Source organism: Labeo rohita, chromosome 13, assembly GCF_022985175.1.
Source record: "Labeo rohita strain BAU-BD-2019 chromosome 13, IGBB_LRoh.1.0, whole genome shotgun sequence".
Lineage (NCBI taxonomy): Eukaryota > Metazoa > Chordata > Actinopteri > Cypriniformes > Cyprinidae > Labeo > Labeo rohita.
Genome location: NC_066881.1, coordinates 10,956,298 through 10,969,870, shown reverse-complemented (window position 1 = coordinate 10,969,870; position 13,573 = coordinate 10,956,298). Strand labels below are relative to the sequence as shown.

The window sequence follows — 13,573 nt, the reverse complement described above, 5'->3', positions numbered from 1 at the left end:
GAATGACATGCATCTAGTCATGTGCACAGCACATTACACAGGGGAGTTCAGTGTCAGTCATACCAAATTGAAATCCATTCAACAAAAAGTTAAAGGCCTTGATTTTACGATAAGTCACTTGAAGCAGGTCCACACAACTTATAGGATTTTCTTGCATCTTTTGCCAAACTCTAACGTTACCAGCTGGCCTGAATTACTGGATGAATGGTAGTGTATCAATAAAAAATACACTGACAAATTGATTTGAGTTAATAAAGGTAAACACTGAAACAACATCAAAATATTAGCTTATATTTATATTTATATTTAAATAAGAGGTTGCAATTTAAGAAATACATGTCTTCCTCTACAAGTTCTCCTTCTACAAGTTTTCTCTTTTTTTACAGCATTTTTTGTGCATCATTTTCTTACTAGATTCTCGTTTTCATGAAAAAAAAAGTGTTGTGATTGGCGAACAGCTTAGACGGTGTTTCGGTACTGCCACATCCCTTACCAAAGCAGCAATTTCCGTGTACAACTGTTAGCGCAAGCTAGATTAAAGTGATTCTTACGTTTTAAATATGGATTTTTTTTTTACAGAAAGACATCGATTCTAAGCACTTTGTCATTTGTAAACATATGTTGAACATCTTTATCATGTTCCTCCAGTGTAACTGACTGTAATGTAGGCTATATGAACGTAATTTTTTAATAAGCAGAGGGTATTCCCGACATTAAACAGTTTACATGCTTAGGATGTTTGCATTGTGAAAATGTACAGTGAGACTTCGGATATAAAAATGCTGACTTGTTATGCTGTCTCATTAAAATCGTATCATTTCCTATTCATTCAATAGAATGTATGTGCATACTAGGGAATACTAATACGTCAGCGCGGTGGCTTCACTTTTATGACATCATGAGCAATCCATTTCTCTATTATAGATCAGTGATGGATGCACTTTATTGGACTTGTTTTGGACTGATGAGGAGAAATACCCATCTATGCCATTCTAAAGCTTGGGAGTGCCAGGATAATTTTCAATATAACTCTGATTGCATTTGTCTGAAAGAATGAAGTCATATACACCTAGGATGCATGGAGGGCGAGTACATAATACCTACAGCAGTGTTGGGTCCAATCTTCAGTATCGACTTTGCCATGGTATTATCATGCTAATTTATTTGTTTACATGGTTTCATTGCCAGCTCCAGCATAAGGCTAAAAGCAGCCTAATGTTTTTAATATGACTTAATTTGTATTTAACATGACAACAATTTAATGAAAACGTAAGTTGCTAATTATAGTGCTTACATTTCCATAGTTATTCAAAAAGCAGCTACAGAAAACAAGCCTAGCGCAAGTTTATCCATTTTTAAAAAAAACACTCACGTTATAAGTGAAGCTATCTACATTGTATGATGAAAAACTCTCTTACCACACATGGCACACATCTACTGCGCAGGTCTGACACGGCCACCGGAGATGATCACAGCCATTCTAGTCAATGCTTGTGTTTATACCTGCCGCACTGCGGCTCGTTGAAGCATCCCAGAAGTGGCTCTCCGTGCTCCATTACTAACGTTAGGCTAATCCTCCACCTCGTCTGAACCCACCCCCCAGCCATATAAATTTAGGCTTTATTTTAATGATATTCTAATAGACCATGTTGTGACATCACAACATCTGGAAAACAACGCTGTAGTCCAAAGGAGCCATTCGTTGTAGTTCTTGAAAAGGGATTTTTTTAAAAAAGTAAATATCTCCTTTAGGAATGGACTTTGTAGATCTTTTTTATGCTCAAACATACACACCACACACTGACTAAAATGCAAAAAGTGAAAAAGCATAATAGGACCCCTTTAAAAATATTTGACCGCAAATGACCAATCAGAATTAAGCATTCAAGACAGCTTTGTTATAATTTTAAAAACTTAATGCAGGACTGGTTTACACATTAAGCACCTGGTTAAACTTTACATTGATTGAGGTTAGTAAGATGCAGGTTTTTTGCACGCAAACAACTTGTTTAGGCACCAAAATTTAGTGCACTCATTAAACATTTTTGCATGCACCATAATTATGATTCAGCAAAATGAATTTTCCTGTGATGTAATGCAAGATAAGCTCATGCGTAAAATCTATTGAAAACTCCCAACAAAGAACAGCGTTAGTAAGGATGGAGGAAATTCAGCTACAGAATCACAATACAGTAAACTAGGTACTTTTCCATTAACAATTCACACAACACTAGGTGTGGAGCTCGAATCTATTTTAGTAACACAGAAGCATTTGACAAATCTGATTGTTTTCAAACGAGAAGTTTTTAATTGCCAAAAATGGTTGAATACACCATAATAAGTACTGAAAAGGGATACACAAGAACTATCTGTTCTCCAAAGAAATATTATTGGTTTGTGGCAATAATGGCTTTCCTAAGGCGTATCCAGAATCTCATGTTACTCAAAGGGTCTCTGCTCCACTTCAGGTACGTGTTCTTCTTTAGATGTTTATGAAGCCCAAGCACTTTCTTAGTCTTTCTCTCTTCGACATCTTCCAGAATGATTATGATGATGTTGGCATTGCGCTCCATCATAAAGCGAGACTGAGCTAATTCAAACTCAAAGCGACACCAGGCACTGTCAATGAAGTGTTGAGACACGACCACAATGATTTTACGACTGCCCATTATTCCTTCATCGATAATGTTGGAGGCGATGGACTTCCCTGCTTGAAAGTCCCTCATATGAAGGCAAAGCTGAATAGGTGGAACACCGTTCTCCAGATTCTCCATCAGCTCATTCATGACCCAGACTTCATCATAGCTGGAGAAAATCACAAATGCGTCATAGGAACATTCTTGTTGACCAGGTGATCTGTAGCCTCTCAGTAAAATACAGCAATACTGAAGATAAAACTGGAACCTATAAACCAAGAATGATAAAAGAACTACGACTGTAATGAAAAATACAGATAAAACAATTGCGAGTCTTTTCATGTGCACACAGCTGTCAATGTCAAAGTCTGTTGCTCTAAAATCTAAGCTTTGTGAAAAGGTTTTACAGAAAATATTTTCCGGTTGCTTCAAAATGTTCTGATTTTGGATAATCCACAAAGTAAAGTCTGTCTGGGAGCAGGAGCAATAGATGGGGTTAGAGGACAAATCAAACTCTGAAAGGTTTGCGGGCAGCTTTTGGAGAACATGAAGTGGGATGGTTGTAATGCTGTTTTTATTGACATAAACTGATGTTAATTGCTTCAGGCTTGGGTAGGCCAGAAAATCTACAGTCATTAAATGGTTACCTCTGAGATTCAAAAGTCTAAGCCTCTGAAGATTTTTGAATGAGCTTGGGTGTAACTCTACCATATGACAGTATGACATGTCAAGGTGCTCTAGTAAAGTGAGATTATTAAATAAATATCTTGCTACATCACCCTGAAATTTATTGCCAGCAATCTTGAGAACATTAAGATTCTTCAGTCTATAGAAGCTGAATATATTAATAAAAGTGATACTTGAATAAGAAACATCCAGATACCTCAAATACTTTAAGCTGGACAAAACTGGAAGGTATCCAACACGTTCAACATTTGTACGGTGCAAATCTAAAATTTCAAGGGAAGCAAGTGCATCAAATCCTCCCAAATCAAAACCAATATCTATATTTTGACTCAAATTCAAATATCTGATTTGAGGGGTGCCACTGAAAAGTGTGGTACAGCATTTATATAAGGTAATCTGGTTAGAGCTTAAATCCAAATACTGAAGGTTAGGCATATCTATAAACGCATCAGCCCAAATAGGTGCACTGTTGTGTGTAATTACTACTTTTTCTAAAGCACGGAGATGTGAAAGCTGTTTACCTGGCAAAGTACTTAACTTAACGGAAATCAAGTGAAGCTCTTTGATTTCACGAAAAGGTACATACTCCATTTTATTAATTACACCTCCGATTACTGCTACAGTTGTGGCATTAATCATACAGTGTAAGAAAGAAATTGGCTGATTAGGTCTTTCCATAATGTAGTAATATACCTCCTGGAAATAAATAGAGCACAGACCATATAAATAATCAGTATCTGAAAAGTGAAATCTGAAACCGCCGTTGTACTTTCCAAATTTCAGCCTTTTGACATTAAGACCATACAGAGCTTTAAGACCAATTTCCTGAGCAGCAAATGAAGGAAAGACAGATCGGATGTCCAGTTCACAGAGATGAATGTTTTTAAATGCTCCTGGTTCAATGTATGATAACGGATTCCTAGAGAGAATCAAAGTCATGTTTCTGCCAATCTCTCGCAACAAAACTGTGTGATCAGTTTTGATGACAGATATATTATTGGCATGTAGATCAAGTAAACTGAAGTCTTTGAAGGAGCTCATGAATGGAGGGAGAGACATGGACTGGATGTTATTTGTCCCGACTCTAAGCTCCTGCAGCTTGGTTAGATTATTTATTTGAAGCTGTAAAGATGAGATACCAACATCCACAAGAACTAGTCTTTGTAGATTATGTAAAGAATTCAAGCCTCCAGGTCCAAAATATGTAATTGGGTTTCCAGTGAGGATTAAAGTAGTCAAATTCCTCACATTGTGGAAAGCATCATTTTCAATGTGCTTGATTTGGCATCTGAAAGCAAATACATAAATGTAAAATATTTTATACAGAGATTACACAGTATGTTTAGATTATAACAATATTGCTTACCTTGACAGATCGAGAACTCGTAGAAAAGACAAAACTGGGAAAACGGTCTTCCGTAAGCGTTTCAAAACATTAAAACTGAAATCCAGAGTCTGAATGGAGGAAGGAATACTGGATGGTATGTAGCTGAGGTTTCTTCCTGTGCATGTATAGTGCTGATTCTCAGTAGTCTTCGGTTAAAAACAAAACACAAAAATCCTCATTTCATATCAATTAATTAAAAAACTAATCGTAACAAAGAAATTTAAATTCAGAAAACTCACTTCTGTGCACGATTTTCCAGCCCCAACAGAAAAATATACAATTAAACTAACAGTGAAGAAATTCATCTCGACTCTTCTCAACCTTTCATAAAATAAGCCAGACTTGTTTGAGCTCACTGAATATAAAGACCTAATGCCATGGTTTTAAACAATGGGGAATTTTGGCTGAAAATACATGAGAAGTAATCCTGAATAAGTCATTAATTTCCAAAACATCCCAATGAATTAAAGTGAAACTATTTAAAATCAATTTAAATGTTTCATAACGAAAATAATTACCTCTGCCATTCATAATCAACCATGAATTGCTAAATCTGACATTTAAGTTACTAAATAGCCACTAACTATGATGACATGATCACCAAAAACATAGAAAACGTAACAGACTGCTCAGGACTTTGATTTGAAGATAATCTACTAGCCCTAATGTAAGAAAACATCACATTCTTACACTCAATCACTAAAAAAACAAAACATTTAAACCTAAAAGCAAGGCACACAGGATGAAAAACAAGAGGTACCAGCAGATGGCCCTGCACACACATCTAACACAAGGTCACTTCAGTCAAAAACCTGAATTTCCTCTTCACTTTGCTACAAAGATAACCTCACCAATGACTTTAGTATGATCTGACTTTCAGATTTTAACAACAATCCAACTTTAAATATTTAATCAATAAATTGTCTTCCTCAGTGACAGTATAAATACCATTTAAACAAACGTTATATACACACTACATACAGCAAACCTTGATGAAAGCAAAAAGGTACTATAAAAACACTGTATGAACCTGTTGATAGTCAACAACCTTTATTTATCCATATATGTGAGCCACTCAAAGATGGGGGAATAGACAAATAGGACAAGAATTGACCACTATAGAGGGCAATCAACATATGGATCAATGGCATTGTAACTTTCTTTAACCTCTATTCTACAAAGAGGCTTGTTGACAGACAAGTAAATTAAAAGACAGAAGTAACAGTGTAAACATTCATGTACAGAGAAGCAAAAAAAGAAATTCAAATTAAAACATTGATTAGTATGTAAAGAAACAAAAAGGGAGCAGGAGCCAAAACCTTATTTTTTTCTATTACAGCTCAGCATACATTTCTACATGGCATGCAATAAGGCACCTAACTAACACAATGAATAAACCTATGCTACGTGATGAAGCACAATTGTTATCCAATGGAAAAGAAAGAGAACAGTTCTGATACGTTCACTCCCATAAAAACAGTATTCCTTTCATTTCCCTTTCAATTACCCAAACCTTATTAAAAAAATACATCCGTTTGTAAAAGATTTTCTCCATACACAGAACTGTAAATAGAAAGCATGAACCCATGGAATTAAGGGGGCAAAAAAACAAATCAAACAAATTTCAAAAAAGCAAGCTATATTTTGTATTTGCATTAAAGTATACACAATCTATTATTATTATTATTAAATGTTGATACTCTGCAAAATGTGTCCAGAATACAACTAAATGCTATACATTGCTGTCTGACTTGAGCAACGACTGGGCAAATCTTAAATGCGCAGTCAGCCATCGGTAACATAGGTGGGAAGCAGGGAGAAGCACTGAAGACATTTAGGGGAATACTTAGGCTGTACCAAGTCTGCTTAGTATAACAAAATCATCTGTACAATTCAGTTGTGTTGAAAACTTGCAACATGAAAATGAACCCGAATTTCCCAACAGAACAAACGTATACGTTATGTGATTTTGTGTCATTGACTCTTTATGATCAAGATCTACTTTTCTGAAATTTCTTGGCCCTCACTTTTGTGCTGCTCTCTTAAGTGAACTTTCGTGAGTTAGTCATTTTAGGTCGCAGATTCTGTCGGTTTGCATCATAAAGGGTTTATGATAATTAATACAGCCTTTACATAGAACCGCTTGTTTAAAGCTAGTGTCATCCCCTGAAAGCACCATCCCACTTAACCTACAAGAGATGGATAAGACTAACTGGATCATACATCAAAAATGCGCAATTTTTTTTTTTCAGAAAAGAACAGCACACTACTCATCTATACATCTATATAAAAGAAAATCAACATATATTTACACATGAGATCAGTTTCCCAACCCATTAATGATACAGAGATGGGTAAAAGATACAAACTAGGGGAGTGAATCGTTGTGTCTAGATCTATTTGCTGCATTATCTACCATTCAAAACCGACTTGACCTAATACTCAGTTCAAGATTGTGCCAGGCTTCATAAACCTCCAGCTTAAAGCACAGGTCAGTGATGAAGGAAGTTGTGTCTATTGTTTTTAAATCACACGCCATGTTCCAGAATGACACGTATGCATCTAGTCATGTGCACATTACACAGGGGATTTCAGTGTCAATCATACCAAATTGAAATTCATTGCTCTTAAAACGTCAAAGGACTCAATTTCCCAAGTTCCCTCATAGCAGGTCCACGCCAACTTTCTGGAATCTCTTGCATCTTTTGCCAAACCCTTTAACATTACAAGCTGGCCTGAATCATGGGATGAATGGTAGCGCACCGCTTGTGGGAGAGGAAAACGGGCTTACTGATCAATATGAATTCTGTGATGCCTAGACAGAGAAGACGAATGATTGAAACCCTTTCCACACTGAGCGCACCTATACGGTTTCTCGCTCTGAAGGATTCTCTGTTTCAAGATGGTAGTGTGGGGGAATCCCTTTCCTGTTGCAATAGCACTATAAGTTGACTTATCCTCCAAATGAACCCGTTGGTGCCTTGCGAGAGAGGAGGGATGATTGAACCTCTTCCCACACTGAGCACAGGTGTAGGACTTTCCATCAGAATGAGTCCTCTGATGCCTGGATAGTGATGACGAGTGATTGAAGCTCTTCTCACAATGGTTGCAGCTGTATGGCTTTTCACCTGTGTGCATTCCCCTCTTCAGCGTAGTATCGAAGGGGAAATCCTTATCGGCCTGGGCGTACATCTTGGCCTCCAGGTGAACCTTGTGGTGTCGTGACAAGGAAGAGGAATGGTTGAAACCCTTGTCGCACTGAGAGCAGCGGTAGGGCTTTCCGCCCTGATGGACCAGCTGATGCTTCTTGAGGTGGCGCTTCCTGACGAAGCTCTTCCGACACTGGGTGCACTTGTAGGGCTTCTCCCCTGAGTGGATTCTCTGATGCTCTCTCAACGTGGCTGCTGCCGCAAAACACTTTCCACACTGGGCGCATCTGTGTGGCTTATCACCAGCATGAGTCTTCTGGTGCTGTTTGAGATTGGAAGCCGTCGTAAAGCCTTTTCCACACTGAAGACAGGTAAACGGCTTGTCGTGGGCATGCAGCTCTTGATGCTTTTTCAGATGGCGCCTGCGCACAAAGCTCTTTCGGCATTGGGTGCATTTGTAGGGCTTGTCATCCGAATGCATTTTCATGTGTTCCCGGAGAGTGATGGCGGCGGCAAAGCTTTTGCCACACTCTGAACATCTGTGTGGCTTTTCAGGAGAGTGCATCATCTGGTGGGGTTTCAAGTTGAATGCATCAATGACTCCTTTACCAACCATCTCAAGACCAGTGGTATAACTTTTCTCTTTCATGTGAATCCTCATGTGACTTCTCAGGCTGGCTTCAACAGCGAAGCTCTCACCACAGTGGACGCAAATGTAAGGGTGAGTGGCTTTGTGGATTTCAAAGTGTTCGTGCAGATCAGACATGCAGCCAAAAATCTCACCACATTCACTGCATTGCAGGCCGTGGGCTTCGTGGATGATAACGCCATTCTCTGACTCCACTGTAAGCTCCCCACCGTGATCAGACTCCACCTTAACAATATGTTCTCCACCACCAATCTCAGTCTTCAACAGCACCTCGCCGAGCAAATGCTCATTGCCTTTGATATCCGCACTGCTGAAGTACTGATGATGATCATGGTGTATTTCAGATTTTATGTAGTCATGGTCCGTCTCTGTTACCACATCCACGCAGGTCACTGCCCCTAGATCACCGTGAATAGCCTCTAGGTCAAGTCTTTTGTCCTCCTGAGTCATAATTTCAGTCTCCGCTCCATAATGCAAGTCTCCGACTTGCGTATGGGCGATGACACACTCAGATCCCAACGTATCGAGACCTGGTGTGTCACAGTCAGTCTCTGACTCAGCCATCAGGACGCACTCCAGCCTGACGACTTCCGTCTTCCCGGTTAAGTGAAACTTAGCGTTGCTCTACGAGCACCGCTTTCCCGCAAAGAAACTTGAAGGGATGCCCGCTGCAGGCTCAGTCGGTTCTCGAGTCAGGATCAGTCCTGCCTGTTGAAAGACAGCAAACATTTAAACTCATCTGCATAATCATAATGAAATATTTCAGCTGAAAACATTTAACTGCTTAAAGTTTTAAAAAGTAAAACAGCATGCAGAAACTAAATGAATTTCTGCTATTACACATGACAAAGAAACACACGACTTCAACTAAATTAACAATAACCAAACTATTTGTTTAAACTTCAAACCTACAAATGTTGAGGCAATAGAATAAGATCACACATAAACAAATACAACAGCCAACATCCATTCAAGGTAGAAAATAGGGCTGCATAGAGAAACAGATCTGGGCTATATACACTGCAAAAACTAATCCAAAAATGAGTCTGATCTAAAAACAATCATAAAGCTAGTTAGCAGAAATATCTTTGGCTACAAATTGGCTAAGGTTAGCCTATGGGCAGTTTATATTTGGCTAACCTGACAGGCTAGGCATATATATATGCATCTACAGTTAAGACATTAAAATTTCTCAAGCCAAACAAACAACACTGAACCACAAAGAAATCCCATAAACATGCCAAAGATTTAGAATAAACTAAAACCCATGTTTACAACTTTGACAGTGTTGGCTAGGTTAGCTGGCTAAATAGCTGCTAGTTAGCTTCCCTGAGCATGTATTATCAGCTAACTAGCTGGCTAACTAGCACTATAGCTAGATCACAAAATAACACTGAATTAAAAAGCTGACAGCCTGCCTTAAATCCTGAAGTTTACATATCATTTCTCAGGCATACAAACACATATTAGTGGTGTAAAGTCACGTAGAGACGTACTACGGCTTCAAGAAAATACAAGGCGTTTAACGGTGGGCATCTTGTGCGCCAGAGGTTGAAACAGCTAACTAGCTGTAAAATGGCCGCCGCGACTAGCTTCCGCCCCTCATGTAAGCACGCAGAGGCAACACACGACGTGAGCAAATGCAAATAAACTAGGTCATGTTAGTTGACTAGTTTTATTGCTCACTGGGAAGCTGTGCTGTCACAGCTCTAAAAAGTCAAGATATCAAGGCATAAACAAGGCAACAGCTCGAGTTAAAGGCTAATCACAGACGTACGCTATTCGCGAAAGCCCGGGAAAGGCGCCCCCCTTCTTACATAACGCGTTTTTGTTTAGTGGCGTCGAATTAAAAACAAAATCCTCAACGTTCTCAACGTCTTTTGTGGCTGTACGATATTCTGAAGTCGTCCAAATCACTGGACGCGAGCATAGCTGTGCTATAAGCTGCGCTTATCATGCTATAGTCCTAGCCCAATTTTAGCTGCGTGAAACAAACATGGCCTGTCTTCCTGCTAAGCTGCCTCGCTAGCGGAACACTAGCTGCCTCCGCCGCCATTGCTACAGAACACCTCCGAACTTCGTGACGTCCACAATTCATCGGTAGCGCGGATCAAGCGCCGCTTCTTGCAGCGAGCTCATAAAATGCGTCAAGATACAGCAGACGCCACAACGAATGACATAACGTGAATTAAATAACAATCTCGTATCAAATATAGCACGCTAGTTAGCCCGCTAAGTTAACTAGCAAAGGTAATCTAAAAACCCTGACGCACATCCATCTTAAACGTTCATATATTAGCGTATTTTTGTAAACATTTCCGACCTCTTTGCCCTTTAAAGGCTCTTTTGCGAGATGCGTCTCGGCGTAGTCTACGGCCTGAAGATCTTCGTTCTGTTGCGACTGTACTGCCTGGTTGCGGTTTGCACTCTGTCACTCTTTCTCTCTCTCCCTCCCTCCGTACGTACGTAGCGGGATGGCGCCGCGGATCATCTGGCGCCAACTATGTTGGAGCGCATGAGCACAAAAAACAAAGCGGTGAAGAAACAAGCGCTCGATCGCCCCCCATCGTCCCGGCGGAAGGCAAATTCGCCTCAGACCCAAGCATCGTTAAAATATGAAAAACACTTTACAGTAGAGTTCATTTTGTTATTGCGTAGGATCTAATGTGCTAACAGGGAACTGTACTTTTATAGCTTTTATTAAACTTGGTTAATATTATTTTTTCTGCATTTACTAATACATTTAAAAGTTGTATGAACTGACAAACACTACCTGCCAAAAGTTTTTGAACATTAAGAATTTTAATGTTTTTTTAAAAAACTATCTTCTGCTCATCAAGCCTGCATTTATTTGATCCAAAGGAAGTAATATTTTACTATTTAAAATAACTGCTTTCCTTTTTTAAAATATTTTAAAATGTAATTCCTGTGATCGAAGCTAAATTTTAATCATTTCTCCAGTCTTCACTGTCACATGATTTTTCATAAATCATTCTAATATTCTGATTTGAATATTCTGAATATTCAGCATTTTTTTTTATCAGGATTCTTTGATGAATAGTAAAATCCAAAGATCAGCATTTATCTGAAATATAAAGCTTTTGTAGCATTATACATTATACCATTGGAGTCAGTATAATTTATTCATTATTTTTATTTTATTTATTTATTTATTTTTGAGAAAGAAATGATGGAAATTAATGCTTTTATTTAGCAAGAATGCTTTAAAATTGATCAAAAGTGATGAGAAAGACATTTATAATGTTACAAAAGATTTCTATTTCAGATAAATGCTGTTTTTCTGAACTTTTCATTCATCAAAGAAACCTGAATTCTACTCAGCTGTTTTCAACATATTAATAATAATAATAATACATGTTTTTGAGCAAATCAGAATATTAGGATGATTTCTAAAAGATCATGTGACTGGAGTAATGATGCTAAATGATGCTGATTCAGCTGGGAAATCACATTATATTTTAAAATATATTTAAATAGAAAACAGCTATTTTAAATAGTAAAAATATTTTAAAATTGTACTGTTTTTGCTGTACTTTGGATCAAATAAATGCAGGCTTGGTGAGCAGAAGAGAATTCTTTAACAAAAAATTGTACTGTTCAAAAACTTTTGACTGGTGTACTAATACATGAATCTAGACGTTATGATTTAAATATATATATATATATTAATTGTTAGTTTATATCTAATGCAGTAACTAATCTTAATGAACTGAGTCATATTAAGGTATTACCAAAATAGCAATAAATGATTGAACTCATCTAATCCTAAATAAGCTTTGTCTGAAATTTACATGATCCCAAATAAAAGAATACAGTGGCAACCTACGGTAACCAACCCAAAATAAATGAAAACCTTGACAAAATACAGAATGTGCGAGCACAGGTGAGCAGTGTTGGGAAGTAACTAGTTACATGTAACAGTGTAATTTAATTACAAAATAAATGTAGCTGTAATCTGTTAAAAAATGTGTAATTAAATTAGAGTTACTTATGAAAATGTTAACGATTACAAACTAACGGGTTACATCTAAATACTTCTTGTATTAATATTTACTGTTTTTTGTTAGAATTTTAAACCTGTATTTAACCTCAGAGCGATCTCAAAGTAAAAAGAGGTGCTAAAGTCCAATTTTATAGTAGCTGTGCTTTAAAATTAAATTATTATAATCTCAAATTGCAGTAATCCGAAAGTAATCAGTTACATTGCTTCAATAAAGTGACTGTAATGGTTACACTACTTATTACATTTCAAATAGAGTAACTCGTAATCTGTAACCAATTACCATAGAGGTCAGTGTTCTTGATCTGCTCAAAATAATTAGTAGTTTAAACTGTGATGTTTGAAATTTAACGAGTCACCATCATAGCTCACCTAACAGAAAAAACATCTTTCATGCTTTAAATACAAGAACGTGTTGCCACCATGGCTGGCGTATCTTGTGAGGGACGAGTAAACGTTAACCTTAACATTAAAGGTTTGCATGGATATGCTGTGGCCATTCTGAGTAAACATGACTTCCTCAAAACAGACTGTGTTCCCACTGCGACCAAGGAGCACTAGGGTGCGCTCTTCCCCTTTAAACGTTTGAAAAACACAAGCGTTGCTTGTAGACAATTTCTGAGGTTGAAGTGTAAAGACAAATACAGTGTTGAAAAGTATGTTATTGAAAAGGAACACAAAAGCTTTAAAACAAGCTTGTGTATATAAGTTGTTATTTGTCGTTTTAAAACTCAACTGCTAAGAAACTGATTTAATGTCACTGACCTCGTAAATAACAGTGGTTTTTAGCCTACAGTATGCCTGTGCTGTCTTTTATGATCACAGGAAGGCTTTAGCTTTTGTTCTCTGCCAGTGAGGCTGAATGAAACATGACACAGTCAGCTATCATTCAATACCTGTCATTCAGCAACCGCATCTGCTGAGCTCCTGCCTGAACCTGTAGAGCCTCTCACCTCAGCCTCCTGTTTAAAAGTGCTGGAATCAAACTGTGTGTGGTTTAGAAATGAACCTGAAATAGATGGGTGCCCCATGTGTTTTCATTTC

General features: G+C 37.8%; 2 protein-coding genes across 2 annotated transcripts; both read right to left on the bottom strand.

The window, feature by feature from the left end:
- Nucleotides 1–2,275: 2,275 nt before the first annotated feature.
- On the bottom strand, nucleotides 2,276–5,602 carry LOC127175171 (toll-like receptor 4). The gene is made up of 3 exons (XM_051126092.1): nucleotides 4,950–5,602; nucleotides 4,690–4,856; nucleotides 2,276–4,611 (listed from the first exon to the last, which is right to left on the bottom strand). Exons 1-3 carry the CDS (start codon nucleotides 5,013–5,015, stop codon nucleotides 2,388–2,390), a joined length of 2,457 nt encoding a protein of 818 aa, XP_050982049.1. The 5' UTR covers nucleotides 5,016–5,602; the 3' UTR covers nucleotides 2,276–2,387.
- Nucleotides 5,603–5,743: 141 nt separating this feature from the next.
- si:ch211-198a12.6 (uncharacterized protein LOC563253 homolog) lies at nucleotides 5,744–10,999 on the bottom strand. The gene is made up of 2 exons (XM_051126102.1): nucleotides 10,832–10,999; nucleotides 5,744–9,216 (listed from the first exon to the last, which is right to left on the bottom strand). The coding sequence occupies exon 2, from the start codon at nucleotides 9,070–9,072 to the stop codon at nucleotides 7,498–7,500; it is 1,575 nt and encodes a 524-aa protein (XP_050982059.1). The 5' UTR covers nucleotides 9,073–9,216; nucleotides 10,832–10,999; the 3' UTR covers nucleotides 5,744–7,497.
- Nucleotides 11,000–13,573: the final 2,574 nt, after the last annotated feature.

Bases quoted from the DNA above. Each gene is read 5' to 3' on its own strand.
- LOC127175171 (XM_051126092.1), bottom strand. From the start codon at position 5,015: ATGAATTTCTTCACTGTTAGTTTAATTGTATATTTTTCTGTTGGGGCT. The intron at 4,857-4,949 runs GTGAGTTTTCTG...TTTTAACCGAAG, and splicing joins CTGGAAAATCGTGCACAGAA to ACTACTGAGAATCAGCACTA. The intron at 4,612-4,689 runs GTAAGCAATATT...ATTTGCTTTCAG, and splicing joins CGAGTTCTCGATCTGTCAAG to ATGCCAAATCAAGCACATTG.
- si:ch211-198a12.6 (XM_051126102.1), bottom strand. From the start codon at position 9,072: ATGGCTGAGTCAGAGACTGACTGTGACACACCAGGTCTCGATACGTTG.